This window comes from Podarcis raffonei, chromosome 2 (genome assembly GCF_027172205.1).
Source record: "Podarcis raffonei isolate rPodRaf1 chromosome 2, rPodRaf1.pri, whole genome shotgun sequence".
Classification (NCBI taxonomy): domain Eukaryota; kingdom Metazoa; phylum Chordata; class Lepidosauria; order Squamata; family Lacertidae; genus Podarcis; species Podarcis raffonei.
In genome coordinates this window covers 69,633,735-69,648,859 of record NC_070603.1, presented here as the reverse complement: position 1 = coordinate 69,648,859, position 15,125 = coordinate 69,633,735, and the positions used below count along the sequence as shown (strand labels likewise).

The following is a 15,125-nucleotide window of genomic DNA, read 5'->3' as shown; positions in this document are numbered from 1 at the left end:
ATATCTCAGACTTTGTATCATTCTGAAAAACCACTTCTCTCTAAGCTATAAACTACTCTTTTGATCTGGTACAAGCTGAGCAGCCCCCTCTCCATTCCCCCAGCTGTGACCCACAGAAGACCACAAATTCAAGGTCCCTACTATTCCTGGCAGCCGTATCTCTATACAAACTTACAGAGATTTCAATTTGTTTTTTAGATTAAGAAGCAGATTAGAATCTGCCATATCTAGGCTCAATAAAATAGCACACACAGTCAAGAGCAAAGTTAAACTTTACTTTACAGTAATTGCTTTCTTTTATATACAAAGAATTACAGTACATATTTTGGGAACATTTGGGTAGGACAACTTTGTTTTTCATTGTCATAGTTTTTACACACACACAGTTAAATGAGTCAGGGGAGGAAAAATAAGAATCCACGAGCCAAAACTCTTCCTCCTCTTCTAATGTAGATACTGTAAAGCATTTCCCTTGCCGACCATTTGTAGAGAACGTAGATGAGAATAGGATAGCTCTGTAAAAAGACATTATGCTTGACTGTTGGTAACCACAATAGATGCACTGAAAAGAATTCCTTCCCCATTATTCATGCAGAAATACTGCAATTATGCACTGGAGTGTCATTGCAGAACAGGACTTTTCCCAGAGGCCTTCTCCTGCAATTGCTCTGTTCAGTCACAACTCCCAGCAGAGAGTCTGGGAGAGTCAGCATGCAGCATACTGCCTGAGGGCAAAGCAATACAGCTTGGAGAAATGCAATATTTCATCTCCGTTAGCACTACACGCTACTCCATTTCTGTACCAGCAGCTAAATGAGTGGGGAGAGCTCTCCAGTCTTAGCCCTGCCCAAACCCCTTTGGAAGAAAATGGGGGGGGGGATGGGACTGTCAAGCGATTAGAGAAGTGTTTCTCTCTCCCAACATATTACAGACCTGAACAATTCAAAAGCACCACACCATACATTACTGAAATAAGCTGCTACAGCAAAGGAATATGCCCTGTGATGCTGCTGAGGAGAAATGGAAGGAATGGCACTTAGCTGCCCCTTGCCACATCTGCTCAGCACCCACTCAAGGGAATAGGGTTAGTAAAATTCCAGATGTTTCCACGATGATGCTCTGCGTAGGCTGAGAAGTGGTTTCCTATGCACAAATACCCTTGCAAGCATTCACTTTCAAGAGACCACACTGCCTCAGTAGGGAGAATAGGAACTAAGTGTCGTTTGTACACTGATCCCATCTTCCAGAAAATCAGAGTCTGGGAGCATGGGGGGGCAAAAACGTGGCCATTTAAAATATAACTTCTATTCCTGCCTTCTGTCAGTACTTGAGAAATGTGCTCTGACATCTCTTGCTTTCAGACATGAAATCCAATACTTGTTAAAATCATCACATTCCCAGCATCCCTAGCCCTCTGACTCCCACGGAAGGGAATCCATCAATACTGCAAAATGTCACCACACTCAATGCATTTGTTAACAAATTCTTGTATGTTACCAGTCATGCAGATTTGGCGGAAAGGGGAAAGGCTTTATTCCGTTTCAGCACAATTATGTAGGCTGCAGAATGTTTAAAATGTATTCCAAATGTTGTCACCATTATTATTATTATTATTATTATTATTATTATTATTATTATTATTATTATTACAAAAGCCTACAGCTCAGCTCCTCCATTCCAAAGTATTCATCCTAAACCAGGAGTGGGGATCCTGTGTCCCCTCTAGACACTGGCATACAATTCCTATCAGCCCGAGCTAGTAAGGCCAGGGTGAGGGGGTTGGAGTTCAACATCTGCTCTTCACCCCTGCCCTAAACCAATCAAATAACCACCTTAGTAGCCACAGCATAATGCAAAAGGTGATGCATTCTAGGAAAGTCCCATCACAAGTGCTCTTAGCAGCATGTTAGTCAATTGCACAGACGAGGAGTTTCCAAATATTTTAACATAAAGAACACTCTTCAGGCCATGACCCTGGGGTCGGAAAAGGGAAGTAATTCTTGCAACATTAAAGTGAGAGGGGCAGAGGGAAGCACTGAATAGAGGTATACCCTGTTGAGCTGCTATAAATACCTCAATTGCTCAAAAATAAACATGAACATCTTTTTAACAGACCTAGGCACTTGCAGTTGATCTAATCCCAGTCCCGTTGGCACTCTAACTTTTGGAGAAACATCCAATAGGGAAAAGCACAGAGACAGAACACCTGATTTCTGGAGAATGATTGCTCCATTCTGTACAGCAACTACGTATTTTTCATGTGGCAAAATTTTAATTACCTGTGAATATTTTATAAATGGGGTGGAAATTGTATTTTGTTAGCTTCATTGTAAACAATGCCAGTCAAGGGTGCAAGTACAACTACCTGACTCCACTATAGTCTATTATTCCATGAAACTATGGAGCTAGTGTAGAATCTGGCGCTTGAGATGCTCAGGATGCTGCTGAATCATCTTTCAATTGTTTTGTGTAAAAAAAAAAAGGTGGGGTGGGGGATTCCTGGTTTAATTTCAGATACTCATGGGTGGAGGAGAGTTGCTGGGCAAAATTTGTTGTCATACCTAGTTCTTTGCCCCTTCCCATGATTAACAGAAACAGAGTAAGTTATGAAATAAGCAAACATACACAAATCTGTTTTTTCTGCATGATCCAAATGTCACAGTATTCAATTAAGCTTTTCTTGCCACAGATCTGGCCTCTTGGCACAGATTTTCAAGCACAAAATGTGCAAAGCTCTATGTCCCACTAGACCCCAGCATTATAGCACCTTATTTTCTGCATGAAATATAGAAACATGATGGGGAGTAAGATTTGCACACCAGAAGCCGCTTGCCATGCTCACACCCCTAGCAAAGTACCACATAAGCAACAGCAGAATAGAACATGCCTGGACCATTTTAAGAAGCAGGATCAAATTTTGTTTCTGGCAGCCCAGCTCTTGGAAAGGTAGCTGATTCACACTAGGTAAAAGGGTACACAACAGGGGAAGCATTCAGGTCCAATGTCTCTCCCAGCACTCTCCTAGCCAGTGTCTGTTTGCATTCTGGATCCCTCATAATCAAACAGCACTTGGCTTCTGCTTGGCCAGTGTCCCTTCCTAATTGAATGTTGTGTCTTATGGGAGTGACTGGCTCTTCCCATTTCACATAAGAAACCACCCCTGCTTTGGGTTGAAGGTGCCGATTGGGTGAGGTTCCTGCGTAGCATTTCTCTTAATCTGCACCTTGGGATTTTCTCCTTACTCCTTACATAACAAACCAGACACCAGCCTCCAGACTTGGAGAGATGCTATCAGTATAAAGTTGTGCTACAGGCATGCAGGTACACACACTCCACACATACATCCGTGACACTTTCTACTTCAGATGCCCAGTTTAATTGATCAGCTTCTTGTTTCTACAAAACAAGTCCTTCAGGGAGGGAGGCGGTGGCAAAACTGAATCTGTACAGAGGGGCTCTTGGGGGGGGAAAAGGAGAAAGCAGGGCGGCAGCAGACAACAGGGGCTGAAATGCCATGCAAAAATCCAACTGACTTTAAGCAGGAATTCCTAGATAAAGATTCTGAATGTGCTGCTGCACAGATCCCCTACCGTGTCACGCATTCTTGACCCCTAGCACCTACACTCAGGAGAATTAATGCAAAATGGACTTTTCTCTGTTTTAAAGATTTAAAACAGCCTCCACCAAAAATATTCACAGTTTATTGTTGTTGTTTTTCCATGAAACAAATAGCTAGTTAAAAACACATGACATTGCAAGAACAGAGTTGGACAAAGCAGTGCAGGCATCTTTCTTGTTACAGGTACAGCTGGCTTGGGGTGGGGTCTGGCACAAAGGAAGCCCTAAACACACAATCTACACGACAAAGTCCAGCTCACGGGAAGGCCTAAATATGTAAAATTTAGAGCTTTTTTATTATTACTTTCCACACATGAGAAATATTTAACATACTGAACCTCGTGATTGGTTTGGCTTGCTTGTTTAAAAAGGTGATCTTTTTGTTTTAAAAAAGGTTTTAGTAAAATGCCCTTGGCTTCTTGTTTCTGTCTTGTTCAGAAGAGTTGTCCTGTTTCCCTTTGTGCAGGAGTCACGCAGAAACCAAAATGTACTTGCATTTCCCCATTTTCAGCAATAAGTAACCACTGAGCCTGCAGGTCTTCGAGGAAAACCAATGTTAAGAACTAAGATTCCGTTAGCTATAATGCTTTGCAAAGTCACTAGCTTTGGAGAGAGAGGGAAATGATTCAGGTGAGAGGATGAGATGCACAGGGGGGGGGGGAATGTTTTGTAGTGCCCAGCAGGTACCATCATTGTGGAAAGCCAGCATTGAAAAAAGTATTGGGTCAGAATTTGAACTGCCACTGTATAGGATCAACTGTAGTACTATTGCAATTCTACAGAGGATCTGAATACCCCAATGATATATGCTTCAAAGTAAAAGGATCAGAAACCAGAACTTCTGCTTTGTGCAAAAAAACAACAACACCTGGAAATCTAAAAAGGGCAAATTAGGAGCTAGCCAAATTTGCTGCTTGAAGCTGAAGCATGACAGACTGTGCGACTTTAGCTATCCAGGCCAATAGAACATGAAAAGGAGGCAAAAGTTAGCAGGAAAGGTAGGGGTGTGTGTGTGTGTGTGTGTGTGTGAGAGAGAGAGAGAGAGAGAGAGAGAGAGAGAGATTGTTAAGCTGCCTCCAGACATCAGTGTGTCTAACTGAAACCACCATGTGAAATATTGGCATGGTATGCTTGCTTGTCTCTCCTACAGCCAAGATATGAAGAAACCTACACATATTCAGGGCCAAGTAAGCAGTAACTTCTCTGATCCTCAATATAGTTCATCAACAATATTTAACCAGCACCATAGCAAGCTGCATTTATGTCTGGTTGGGTAACAATAACCACTTCCACCAGAGTTATGCATAATACCAGCCTGGCTACGCACCAGGCATAAAGCGCTGCACTGACTGGGAAAGAGAGATGAAGAAAGGAAGAGAGATCTAAGCCAGCTGCTGCAGCCCTTAGTGTTCCAGTGTGAGAACTATGACCTCAGCTACCTCTGTTTCTGACATGCAGATATTCTTCAGTGTAGCCCAGTTAAATTCAAGTTTTTGTTTCAGTATTTTTTGGTAAGATGGGAAATACTTTAAGCTGGAGACTAATCAAGGTAAGATTAATAAAACACGCTTTCTATCCTGGAAACATTTATTCTCAAATGGGTTATTAGTTCTGTTCCGCCTTCTGAGGTGACATACTTTAGCCAGAGGAATGCACCCCAAATAGTTAGGACTACTGTAAACAATGCAAACATGATTCCTAAGCAACTACTTGTAGTGGAGGGGGGGAATTAGTTTCATTCATCCAAAAACACTAATAATTCTTGTTGCAAAGACTGAAAAAAGTTAGGTAACAGCAATGATGCACCACAAAAATCCAGAAGAGAGATTGACTCATTTGTCTAACCTGCTGTTGCCTTTAGTGGTCAAAATTCTGCCTATGTGGGGGCTCTGACTTTACTGTGCTAGAGATCTAAGTCCCAGGATAAGAATGCTAGCAGATGGTATCTCTGAATTTCTTTCCCCCCCACCTCCAATTATAAAGTCCGTGAAGGATCTTCAGCTGTTCACAAAGGAGCAGACAGTTCCACCTAGTGGAACTGGGCTTCTCAGCTAACTTCAAGTAACGTTTCTTCAAAAAGCACCTGTATTTGTTGTGCCCTGGCAGCATATTTTCTAGCAAAACACTCTCCTAAAACAGAACTCTGAGAAATGAAAACTAGGGAGGAAACTGTCAGGTCCCTTCCCTTCGCTTCTCCAATGACGGGATTCCATCAGTTGAATTGTTTTGGAAATGCAAGGTGCCAGTACAGAATGGCTGGCTTGCAACTAGTGAGATGGAATGAAGCTACTTCTTTGGAACAGTGTAGGAGCAAATCTAGGAGACACGCCATTAATGCACGCCTGTCACTCAGACATGCAAGGTTAGTAATTTTGATTATTTCAATGGAATTAGAGATTATTATCCACAGTGGATTCCTTTATTTCAGCTTTATTGTTTCCAAAATGAAGACGGAACAAGCCATCTACATTCTTGCTGCTTGGCTGGGCATCGTTCGGATTTAGGTAAATGTAGGTGGGTAGTTTGGGTGGGATGTTGGAAGGTCAAGGATCTGGGGAAGTGAATTTTTTTTTAAAAAACAACCCAAGAAACAAAATACCCTTCCCCATACAATAAAAAAACAAACAAAACAAAAATAGTGACCCGTCTGGCCTCGAACTGGCTTCACTAAGGTTTAGACTCAGTAGGTTCATGGCCAGGGGAATCCTGGTTCAGTACTAGCACCACGTTTTGTTCAGACAAAGGCAAAATGTCCTGCCCCACAGGTGTTTGTGCTTTCCCAGAGAGCCACGAGATCTGCTCCAACGTTTGAATGTTTCTGGGCAGCCACGATGCCTGTCCAGAAGGCAGTGGAGCTTCTCTTGCAGGCCAAAGGGGTTGTTCAAATGCACACAATCTATCTGTGGGCCAAAATGGCTGCTCCGTGGAAGGTGCAGATGCGGCTTCTTGGCCTGAGCAAAGACTGTGCTCAGGAGACTGCAGTTTCTCAGCTGTCCAAAGCGATTGCTCCACCGATTGCAGTCCTTTCGCGCTATGCCAAGGGGTCTGTTCGTGTATTTGAAAATTCTCTAGAGGGTGGGCTGCTTGCCCAACATAGCCCGAAAATTTCCCTGTAGGCCTGCAAGGCTGCTCCTCGGATACAGATGTCCGCTCTTTCTGCTGAGGAGTCTGCTCCACAGTCACAGATCCTCTTTCTTTTGGCTGAGCGTTCTGGTCAACAGGCCTCAGTGCTTTCTCTGAAAGCAAAGGCCTCAGGCTTAGTGGGGAAGGAAGCTGAGGCCTCAGACCTGTGGTAGTGGAAGGCTTGTCTGATGGCATGGGCCGAGCATCTGCTGGGGTAGAAACCCTGTTGGGCGGCTGTGGCTGTGGGACTACAGGAGTGGCTGGCTTTTCTGATGGTTTAGACCTCAGGGCTATGGGGGTGACTGGTCTGACCACTGGCTGAGATCGTAGGCTCAGTGGAGCAACAGACTTGCCCGAGGGCTTGGGTGTTGGGCCAAGAGAAATGGGCCTGTCCAGTGGCTGAGGCCTTGGAGATTCAGGATCAGCAGGCTTGTCCAACACCTGGAGCTTTGGTATCTCTGCAACAGGAGGTTCCTCCGAATTCTGAGACCTGGGTATGCCTGCAGTAGGTGACAGTTCTGACTTCTTGGATCCTGGGGGTTTCACTGTGGAGCTTTTGTCTGTTGTCTGAGGTCCCAATGCCTCCGGAGCAGGTGGCTTGTCCTGAGGTCCTGGTGCCTCTCCAGTGACCGGCTTGTCTGATAGCTGTGACTCATGAGCTACTGTGGAGGATAGCTTTTCTGACGATTGTGACTTCTGGGCAACAGCAGAAGCCTGTTTTTCAGAGGGCTGTAACCTCAGGGCCACCGTGGAGGGCGATTTTTCTGAGGGATGTAGCCTGAGCGCCACGGCAGAGAGCGGCTTATCTGACGACTGCAACCTAAGGGCAAGGGCTGAGGATAATTTGTCTGAGGGCTTTAACCTCAGGGACAGGGTGGAGGGCAATTTGTCTGAGGGTTTTAAACTCAGGGACAGGGTGGAGGGCAGCTTGTCTGATGGTTGTAGCCTCAGTGCCACGGTGGAGGGTGCTTTATCTGAGGACTGCAGCTTCAGCGCGACAGAGGAAGGCTGCTTGTCTGAGGACTTTAGCCTCAGAGCCATTGAAGAGGAAGGTGGCTTATCTGAGGGTTGCAGCCTCAGGGCCACAGTCAGAGGTAGCCTCTCTGACGGCTGAGATTTCGGGCCTGTAGCCGCAGGCTGCTCGTCTGATGGCTGAGTGTTTTGGCAGCCAGCTGCCGATTCTGTGGAAGGCGCATACTCACGAATCTCTCCTGGCTCTAGAGGGTTAGGTCCGCATGGATCATGTTCTGTGCAGGACAGGCGTCCGTCCAGTTTAGAGATGAAGAGCATGCCCTCTCGGTGCTGCTTGCAAAAGGACCTGGGGCACATCTCGCAGAAGGAAGCTGCCTCTTTGCTGCACACGTCACACTGGTGCCAAGGGCATTCCCATTTCCCTGCAGCACAGAAAAAAAAGGCGCAGCTTAAGAGGAGGTGAGAAAGTCAGATCGGCGAATGGCTGAAAACAACAAGAAAGAAAGCCTGGACTAACCCTGGAGATTGCTAAGGGGATATCATCCAAAACAGCTCTAGTTTACCAGGCATCCATTTGCCATTATAAATTACTTTGCAGTTATGTAAAATGCGCTGGTTTGTTCATTCAGTTCTAACCACTGTGTTTCAAGTTAGTTTTGGTTCAAGCAACAACAACAACAAAAGTAATGATTTAAATCAAGTTTTCAAACTTAGCAAACTGAGCTGGTGGAACTTCCTTTTATTTGGTCTTTTGTCCACACCAAACAAGTACTCCACTCAGAGATGGTATGCTTCTGAATGCCAGTTGCTGGGGGACATGAATGAGGAGAGTGTTGTTGCACTCAGGTGCTGCTTCTGGGCTTCCACTGTGAGAACAAGATGCTGGACTAGATAGGCCTTTGTTCTGATGCAGCTGGGCTCTCCTCCTGTTTTTATTATATGAATTGTCACCAGCTGGGAGGCATCATTTCTCGCTCGAGGCTAGTGCTATCAATGCAGCTGTTATACTTAAGTTTCTATGAATAATAGTGAGAATACGTGACTGACCTGCAGGACGCCTGGTCAGATTGAGGCAGTCAGCATGGTACACCTTTGGGCAGCCTGGCCTCTTACAGGAAACCAGCTGCCCTCCATCCCCACAGCTGAAACATTCATCCTCACGCTCCTTCATAATCTCTGCTTGGGATTTACGCTTCCCATGCCGCCTCTTGAACTTCTTGGACTTCTCTTCAGTGGCAGGTGGCTGGTTCTGGAGACAAAACAATGCCACTGAGTAAATGCTCAAAGGGAACAAATCCCAGTCCTCATACCTCTTTCTGTTAAACTTCTTTAGCTGACTTGATGAAAGACCACAAGGAAAACAGCTGCAATCACAATTCTTGAGGGGTAAGTAAACAGTTCAATTCTGAATAGGCCATATGACAAGATTATGTTTTCCTAGTATGTATAAACCCAGAGTTTCCCCAGCTATGAAAGTTCCTAACAAACATATATTCATTTTGGACACATTGGAAGTTTTACATTCATCCTGACCACTGTGTCAGGAAAAGAACAACAACAACAACAACAACAATGTATTATTCATATGCTGCCCATCTAACAGGGTTGCCTCAGTCACTCTGGGTGGCTTCCAACAAATTAAAACATCCAACAAAGTAAAACATCCAACATTAAAAACTTCCCTATACAGTGATTAATGTTATTAGCACAGATCTCTCCTGGCGTTGGCTTTTTTCCAGTCCCCCCCCCCCATTTTCATCTGATTTAAGCAATGCAGAGTGGGCCTTAAAGGGGTGTCATTTTTATCAACAGCAATAGCAATCACACAGTAACTTGGAGAGGAGTATACTGAAGAGAAAAAGATTCCTTTAAATTAAGTAAAAAATGAACCCCAAGCAATTCAAAGGGCAGCTGAAGGAAGAAATCTAAATAAGGGTTTGAAATACCTTTGGTCTTACTCCAAGGAAACCACTGCAGTTTGGAGCACCACATTTGCAAACTGTCTTCCCATTCCCCAAACACTCCAGGTTGTAGTTGAAAGTCAGCTCAGTCCCTGGTAATAAGAGAAATCAATGAGACCCATTTGGATTGCAATAGGCTTTGCTAAACCTGAAGTTCTAGAACTGGAATAAAAGATTAAAAACAAACAAGAAAAACCAACCACCCCCCCCAAAAAAGATGTGCAAATGCTGAGGAGAATCTGCTGCTTCTACTTTTCCTTATATGTGCTGAAATTCCAGTGCCGGCTAGCAACAAAGGTCTATGACTTAGTAGAATTGCATTACCTTACCTCCTGAGGACCATGCAAGATGAAATTTCAACAAGCAGGATGAAATTTCCTACATTGTGAATATAGTACAAATACACAGATAGAAGAACATACCTTCCACCAAATAGCCACCTGTCAGGGATGCTGTATTGTATCTTGCACTGAGCAGGGGGTTGGGAAATGACTTCAAAATACTACTCCCAACTCTTTGATTCTATGACAGCCGCTACCTATTAAAGCTTTCTGTTATATGTAATGGATTGTGAACGCAGAGATATGTGTCACTTACTGTGAAGAAGTATCTCAACTTCTTACATGCAAACACTCAGGGAGGAATCCAACATAGTGCTATGGCAATCGTTCCATCAGCTCAAGCTTTTCAGATTGTGAGACAAAATGACCCCCCTCTGCTCCCCCCACATGCAGTTCTGGGGGTTTTCTTGACCCCCCACCACAAAGCCAATTTCAGTGAGATGATGGGAAAAGAAGGGAAGTGCCACTGAATCAGCAGAAGTCCTTGAACAGAGTTCCATTAGTGGGACTCATTAGTTAAACCTGCCCTCAGGCTGCAGACTTTCATTTCTTGATACATACGCCAAAATATCAGAAACAAGGCTACTAATCATTAGGGCTCCTTACCAGCTTTGATATTTATGAGCGCAAAAAGGCCAACCCGAGTATCTCCATTCACTGACCACTTCTGTGTCTCACAATTTGGCTGGCAGCAATGGTTCATAAATCGAGCATAATTGCCTTTTGGTCCAGCATCAATTATTCGATCCTAAAAAGCACAGGGAAGAACTCAGCCTTTCAAAACACAGCCAGAACTTTATTCTTAGCTATAAGCAGTGCAATACAGATATGGAATGCTCTAAGAAATTTGAGGGTTGGGGGAGATGTCTTTCCAAGAAAGCACACACACACAGGTCAGGTGGGTCTTGCAATTTAAAACCAATGCCAACAGAAGGCACAGTATCTTAATTTATTGTTTCAAACGTACATGAACTAGCAGTATTTTACTTCAGATATAGAAAACAGGAATGTTTTCACACACCTTGTCCAAAGTTAGCATATAAAAGTTGGTGATATCGTGCTCTTGGGCATAGCGGATTCTGGCCCGGCATTCCTCCTCATCTATCAGCTCTCCCACATATTCGTTGACAAACTCACCCTGAAAGTGTGGAAGTGGGAAGAGATGAGAGAACAACAAATAGTACTCTGAATACAAAGCCAAGACCAATCCAACTCAGGGGGTTTGGGGATGGGAAGAGATACGCATAGGAAACAAATGAACAAAACACACACCCATTAAAACAAAAGTTACTAATTCATAGCTTTTCATGGAAACCAAAATCTTTAGTGCTTTTTGGAAGGTGAGCCTGAGGAGGCACCATCTCTATTTTAGGTACCGAACTGCATTCCTTAATAAAACATACTAGAGCATCATAACCATCGGTTTTATTACAAACTGGTTTCTTTTGACCTAGACCACTGCTCTTTGTAGTCTGGTATGCCTGTCACACTATGCCAACCCATGGCCTCCAAAAAAGAAAACTGTGAGTGCTTAGTGCCTCCCTAACCCTCCTACTGCTGTGCTGAGCTAAATCATAATTAACCACGAGAAGCAGCCAAGATTTAGGGCTCATGGTTTGCCTAGGAGAGCTGAAATTCAGCAATTCAAGCGTTTACAGTAGTTACTTTTTGCAACAGTAAAAACTGCAAATGCAGACATCACCTTGATAGAAATTTTTTTGGTAATCCACTCAGTTTAAATATGGGATTTAAGATCCCTTTACTTAGATGGGTATTAATTAAGGATGGTTTTGGTGTAAGAAAATGTGAGGGTTAGAAACAGTCTAATGAGCAGTCCTTTCCATCTGTTTCTTAAAACACAGAAGCGTGATGAAAAACTGGGCACTCAAGAATTTGCGGTGTAGGATGAAAAGAAGAGAGGTAAGCAATACTACTCATCTGGGGAAATCCTGACATATATTGATTTCTGCTAAATCTAGTTCAGATTGTTTCAAGGTTCCATTAGCACAGAACCCAACTTATATATGGGAAGGCAAAGACTGACTATATATTTAGGTAACCATGGGAAACAAACTCCTACCACATGTGTATGTATGTCTCAGACAGGAATAATGACTCATTTCTTGTCTTTGTAAATTTTACGCTTTAAGAAAGGAAAACTAAATTCAATTATAGAAAGTGTGGGATGCTGAAACTAAACTTGGGGAAGAATTAAGACAGCAAAAAACAAACATACCTTTTTAATGTCTCTTTTGGCTTGCAAACCCCAGCCTCTTGCCAGTGTGCGGAATATTTCCACTTCAGGATACTGCCTTTTGGTAAAACACTGGTTTTGGCAACGTTCCCCAGCAGGGCAGACAGCAGGGTGACACTCATAGAGCAGCATGCGATTAATACACTCGGAGTCTAGGCCACAGGGGTTTTCATCAGCCGGCTTGCAGTTGCAACGTGGGATCTCAGACAAGTCTGCAGTGAAGATCTGCACTTTGCCTACAGGCCGGTTCACCTTTAAATACAGATATAAGCCACTAAGTAAATCAGCTGGCCTAGCTATATCACTGGAATGCAGAAATGTAGACTACATACATGGAAATCAGAAACAACTTTTGCTACAGTGATACTTGTTGAAATGGGTCAATACTGCACTTTCATGTATATTGTTAATCTTTATTATTGTTTCAGCTGCAACTCTTCTACCAGCATAGAAAATGCACCTTCCACTTTAATCAGCTATTGTAATGGTGTTCAATAGTGTGAAGTGATCCTTTCTCAGGGCGGGACAGAAAGAACATAGTAGTTCACACAGTAAGGAGACTCCCTTCCTTTCAACAGGATTTTATACACCAAAGATTTACTGCAGGTCAGCAAAGAGTTGAAGTTCATGTGGCCAATAGCTGACCTCATAGTTTGCACTGGGATTAAAACATAGGTAAAACTCAATGTTGCACTGCAGTGAACACCCCATCAACACAAGAATTGCACCTTGCCAGACAGAATGATCCCCCCAGCGCTACTGGGGGTTCTCCCAACCCCCTTAGACCCAATTCAGCAGGTGTGGAGGGGGAGGAGAGATGGGAAAAGTCCCCTTGTGCAAGTGGAAATCCTCACACAGGGCTTGCACTGACGTGACTTGTTAGGTGAATCTTGCCATGTGAATCTGTGGTACCACGAAAAACAGCTTGTGTGCTTCCTTTAAAGTCTAAAGGAAATGTTTCACAGTGGACAGATTGTACAGGTTTCAGCTTTTGCGGTGTAGTGGCAGGTGGCAAGATATGAAAAAAAGATTGGCAAGGGAAGTGTATAGTTAAGAGCACGTCCTGGTCAGCATTAACAATGGTTAAGACTTGTGCCTTCATTATGTCTAAGGATGGAGCTACACAGTCCCATAGCCCAACCACCTTCAAGGGATAGGGGGCAACACATGTGCCCAAGGCCCGCCATCTGCTATCATGTCCTGCATCCTCACCTTGATATGTTTGTAAGGAGGGGGCTTCTTATCATTCTTTTTGTCTTCCTGTAGCTGCCTCAGTTCCTTTTGCGTTTTCAGCTCTTCAAACCTCACAGCAGCTTCCTGCAGAGCTAAATTAAGAAAACTTCCTCATTATATATGAACAGACATTCAGCCACTTTTATATATGCACTTACATGAAAATATGCTGAAGTGAGGCACCAGTAACAGACGGGACAGGAAACAGCAGCCACAAAGAGGATTCTCTAGGATTCACAGTCTGCAGCAAAACTGAGAACAGTACTGAGATTTCCATACTCCCAGGCAGTAGCCAGAAAACTGTAGCATGCCTTTGTTTCAGGATTGCAAAAAGTAAAGACATTGTTTTGTGTAACTCAAGCTTTTTGAAATAATTTGTTTTATCCTTACATCTTAAAGCTACATAGACACCAATCCCCATCTACTCCATGCTGAGTTCTTACATCAAGAAATTTCACTTCAGGAAACATTAAAAACAACAACAAAAGAGACTCAGTTCCGACCTCTCAACACACTTTAGCTGAATTTGTATGTCACAGTAAACCACAGTTAATAGTTCACCAGGAATATGGAAATCACTCCCACTTCATTCCATCCAGTAGCAAGTGGAACAACAAACTATAATCCCTGATTTAGTGTTTTGTTTCAACCATGTACGCCAAGAGTTGTGGTTTGTTGCTCCTGCTCATTAGCAGAAGGGGAAAAATGGGACGCAAGCTGCACACTCATGGTAAAGACTTAACCATTGTTTACAATGACATGCAAATGCACCCACAGTTTGAGGTTCTGAATGGACAAAGTATAGTTTAGAACTACTTATCTGCTTAGTGCTTCTGTGCCTAGGCCCAGTGGCCTTTGGAGGCAAAGCAATAGTTATAACTATAGTTTGTTTGCTTAGCAGAAACTATGGTTTGCAAACCTATTTCAAACCACAGCTTCCAATTCTGGTGTGCCGACCATTCACAAACCACTGTGCATCAATTCAGACATCATGACAAACCGAAGTTGCTCAATCTATAATTCTAGCCAGGGCTATTTCTGAAGTATAATGATGCCAGAATCTATTCTTTTTTTCCTAATGCAGCATCTTATTTCCCTGAGAACACAGAAAAAGATGGGATTCATTGCTAACTTTCATGGTTACATTAGAGTAAAAGAAAATGGGTTACCCTTCTTGTAAATGCCATCAACTCCCTTTGCCATCTTGTCCTTGCTGCTCACATCTCCTTCCATATAGGGAAATACTCGAGCTTGGTGGGTCCAAAGGTAATCATTTGACCCAAAAAAAAGCACAGGAAATTCACCGATGACATGCTTCATTTTCTGGATGTTGACAGGGATGGTCCTAGGGTGGCAAATCTCAGCTGGCCACCACCTGGAAATGAACAAAGGCAAGAAAAACAGATGAGCCCATGGATAAATTTCTGGAATGTCTGTTTCCTAGATCCACTCCATTGGAGATGCATCATTTGTTTGTGTGTGTGTGTGTGTGTGTGTGTGTGTGTGTGTGTTTGCTAACCTAACCATGGCATAACAGGAACCCACATTAGTAGACTTTACGTATTCTATTAACATTGTGGAAACAACTGTAAGGGCAGTAGCAGCCATGCTGGCAAGAATACA

General features: G+C 43.5%; 1 protein-coding gene across 17 annotated transcripts in view; it reads right to left on the bottom strand.

The window, feature by feature from the left end:
• Window positions 1-254: 254 nt before the first annotated feature.
• The window catches only part of NSD1 (nuclear receptor binding SET domain protein 1), a 73,891-nt gene continuing 59,020 nt past the window's right edge, over window positions 255-15,125 (bottom strand). For 15 of the 17 annotated variants that reach the window (XM_053377228.1, XM_053377221.1, XM_053377225.1 and 12 more), the window contains 8 exons: window positions 14,672-14,877; window positions 13,482-13,594; window positions 12,252-12,521; window positions 11,037-11,153; window positions 10,622-10,763; window positions 9,660-9,766; window positions 8,761-8,962; window positions 6,033-8,135 (listed from right to left, as the gene is read on the bottom strand). In XM_053377228.1, coding sequence (XP_053233203.1) covers window positions 6,286-8,135; window positions 8,761-8,962; window positions 9,660-9,766; window positions 10,622-10,763; window positions 11,037-11,153; window positions 12,252-12,521; window positions 13,482-13,594; window positions 14,672-14,877 — 3,007 coding nt within the window. In that variant the 3' untranslated portion in view covers window positions 6,033-6,285. Of the gene's footprint in view, window positions 516-6,032; window positions 8,136-8,760; window positions 8,963-9,659; window positions 9,767-10,621; window positions 10,764-11,036; window positions 11,154-12,251; window positions 12,522-13,481; window positions 13,595-14,671; window positions 14,878-15,125 lie in introns of those variants that run through there. The other 2 variants (XM_053377236.1, XM_053377234.1) reach the window with 2 other exon arrangements.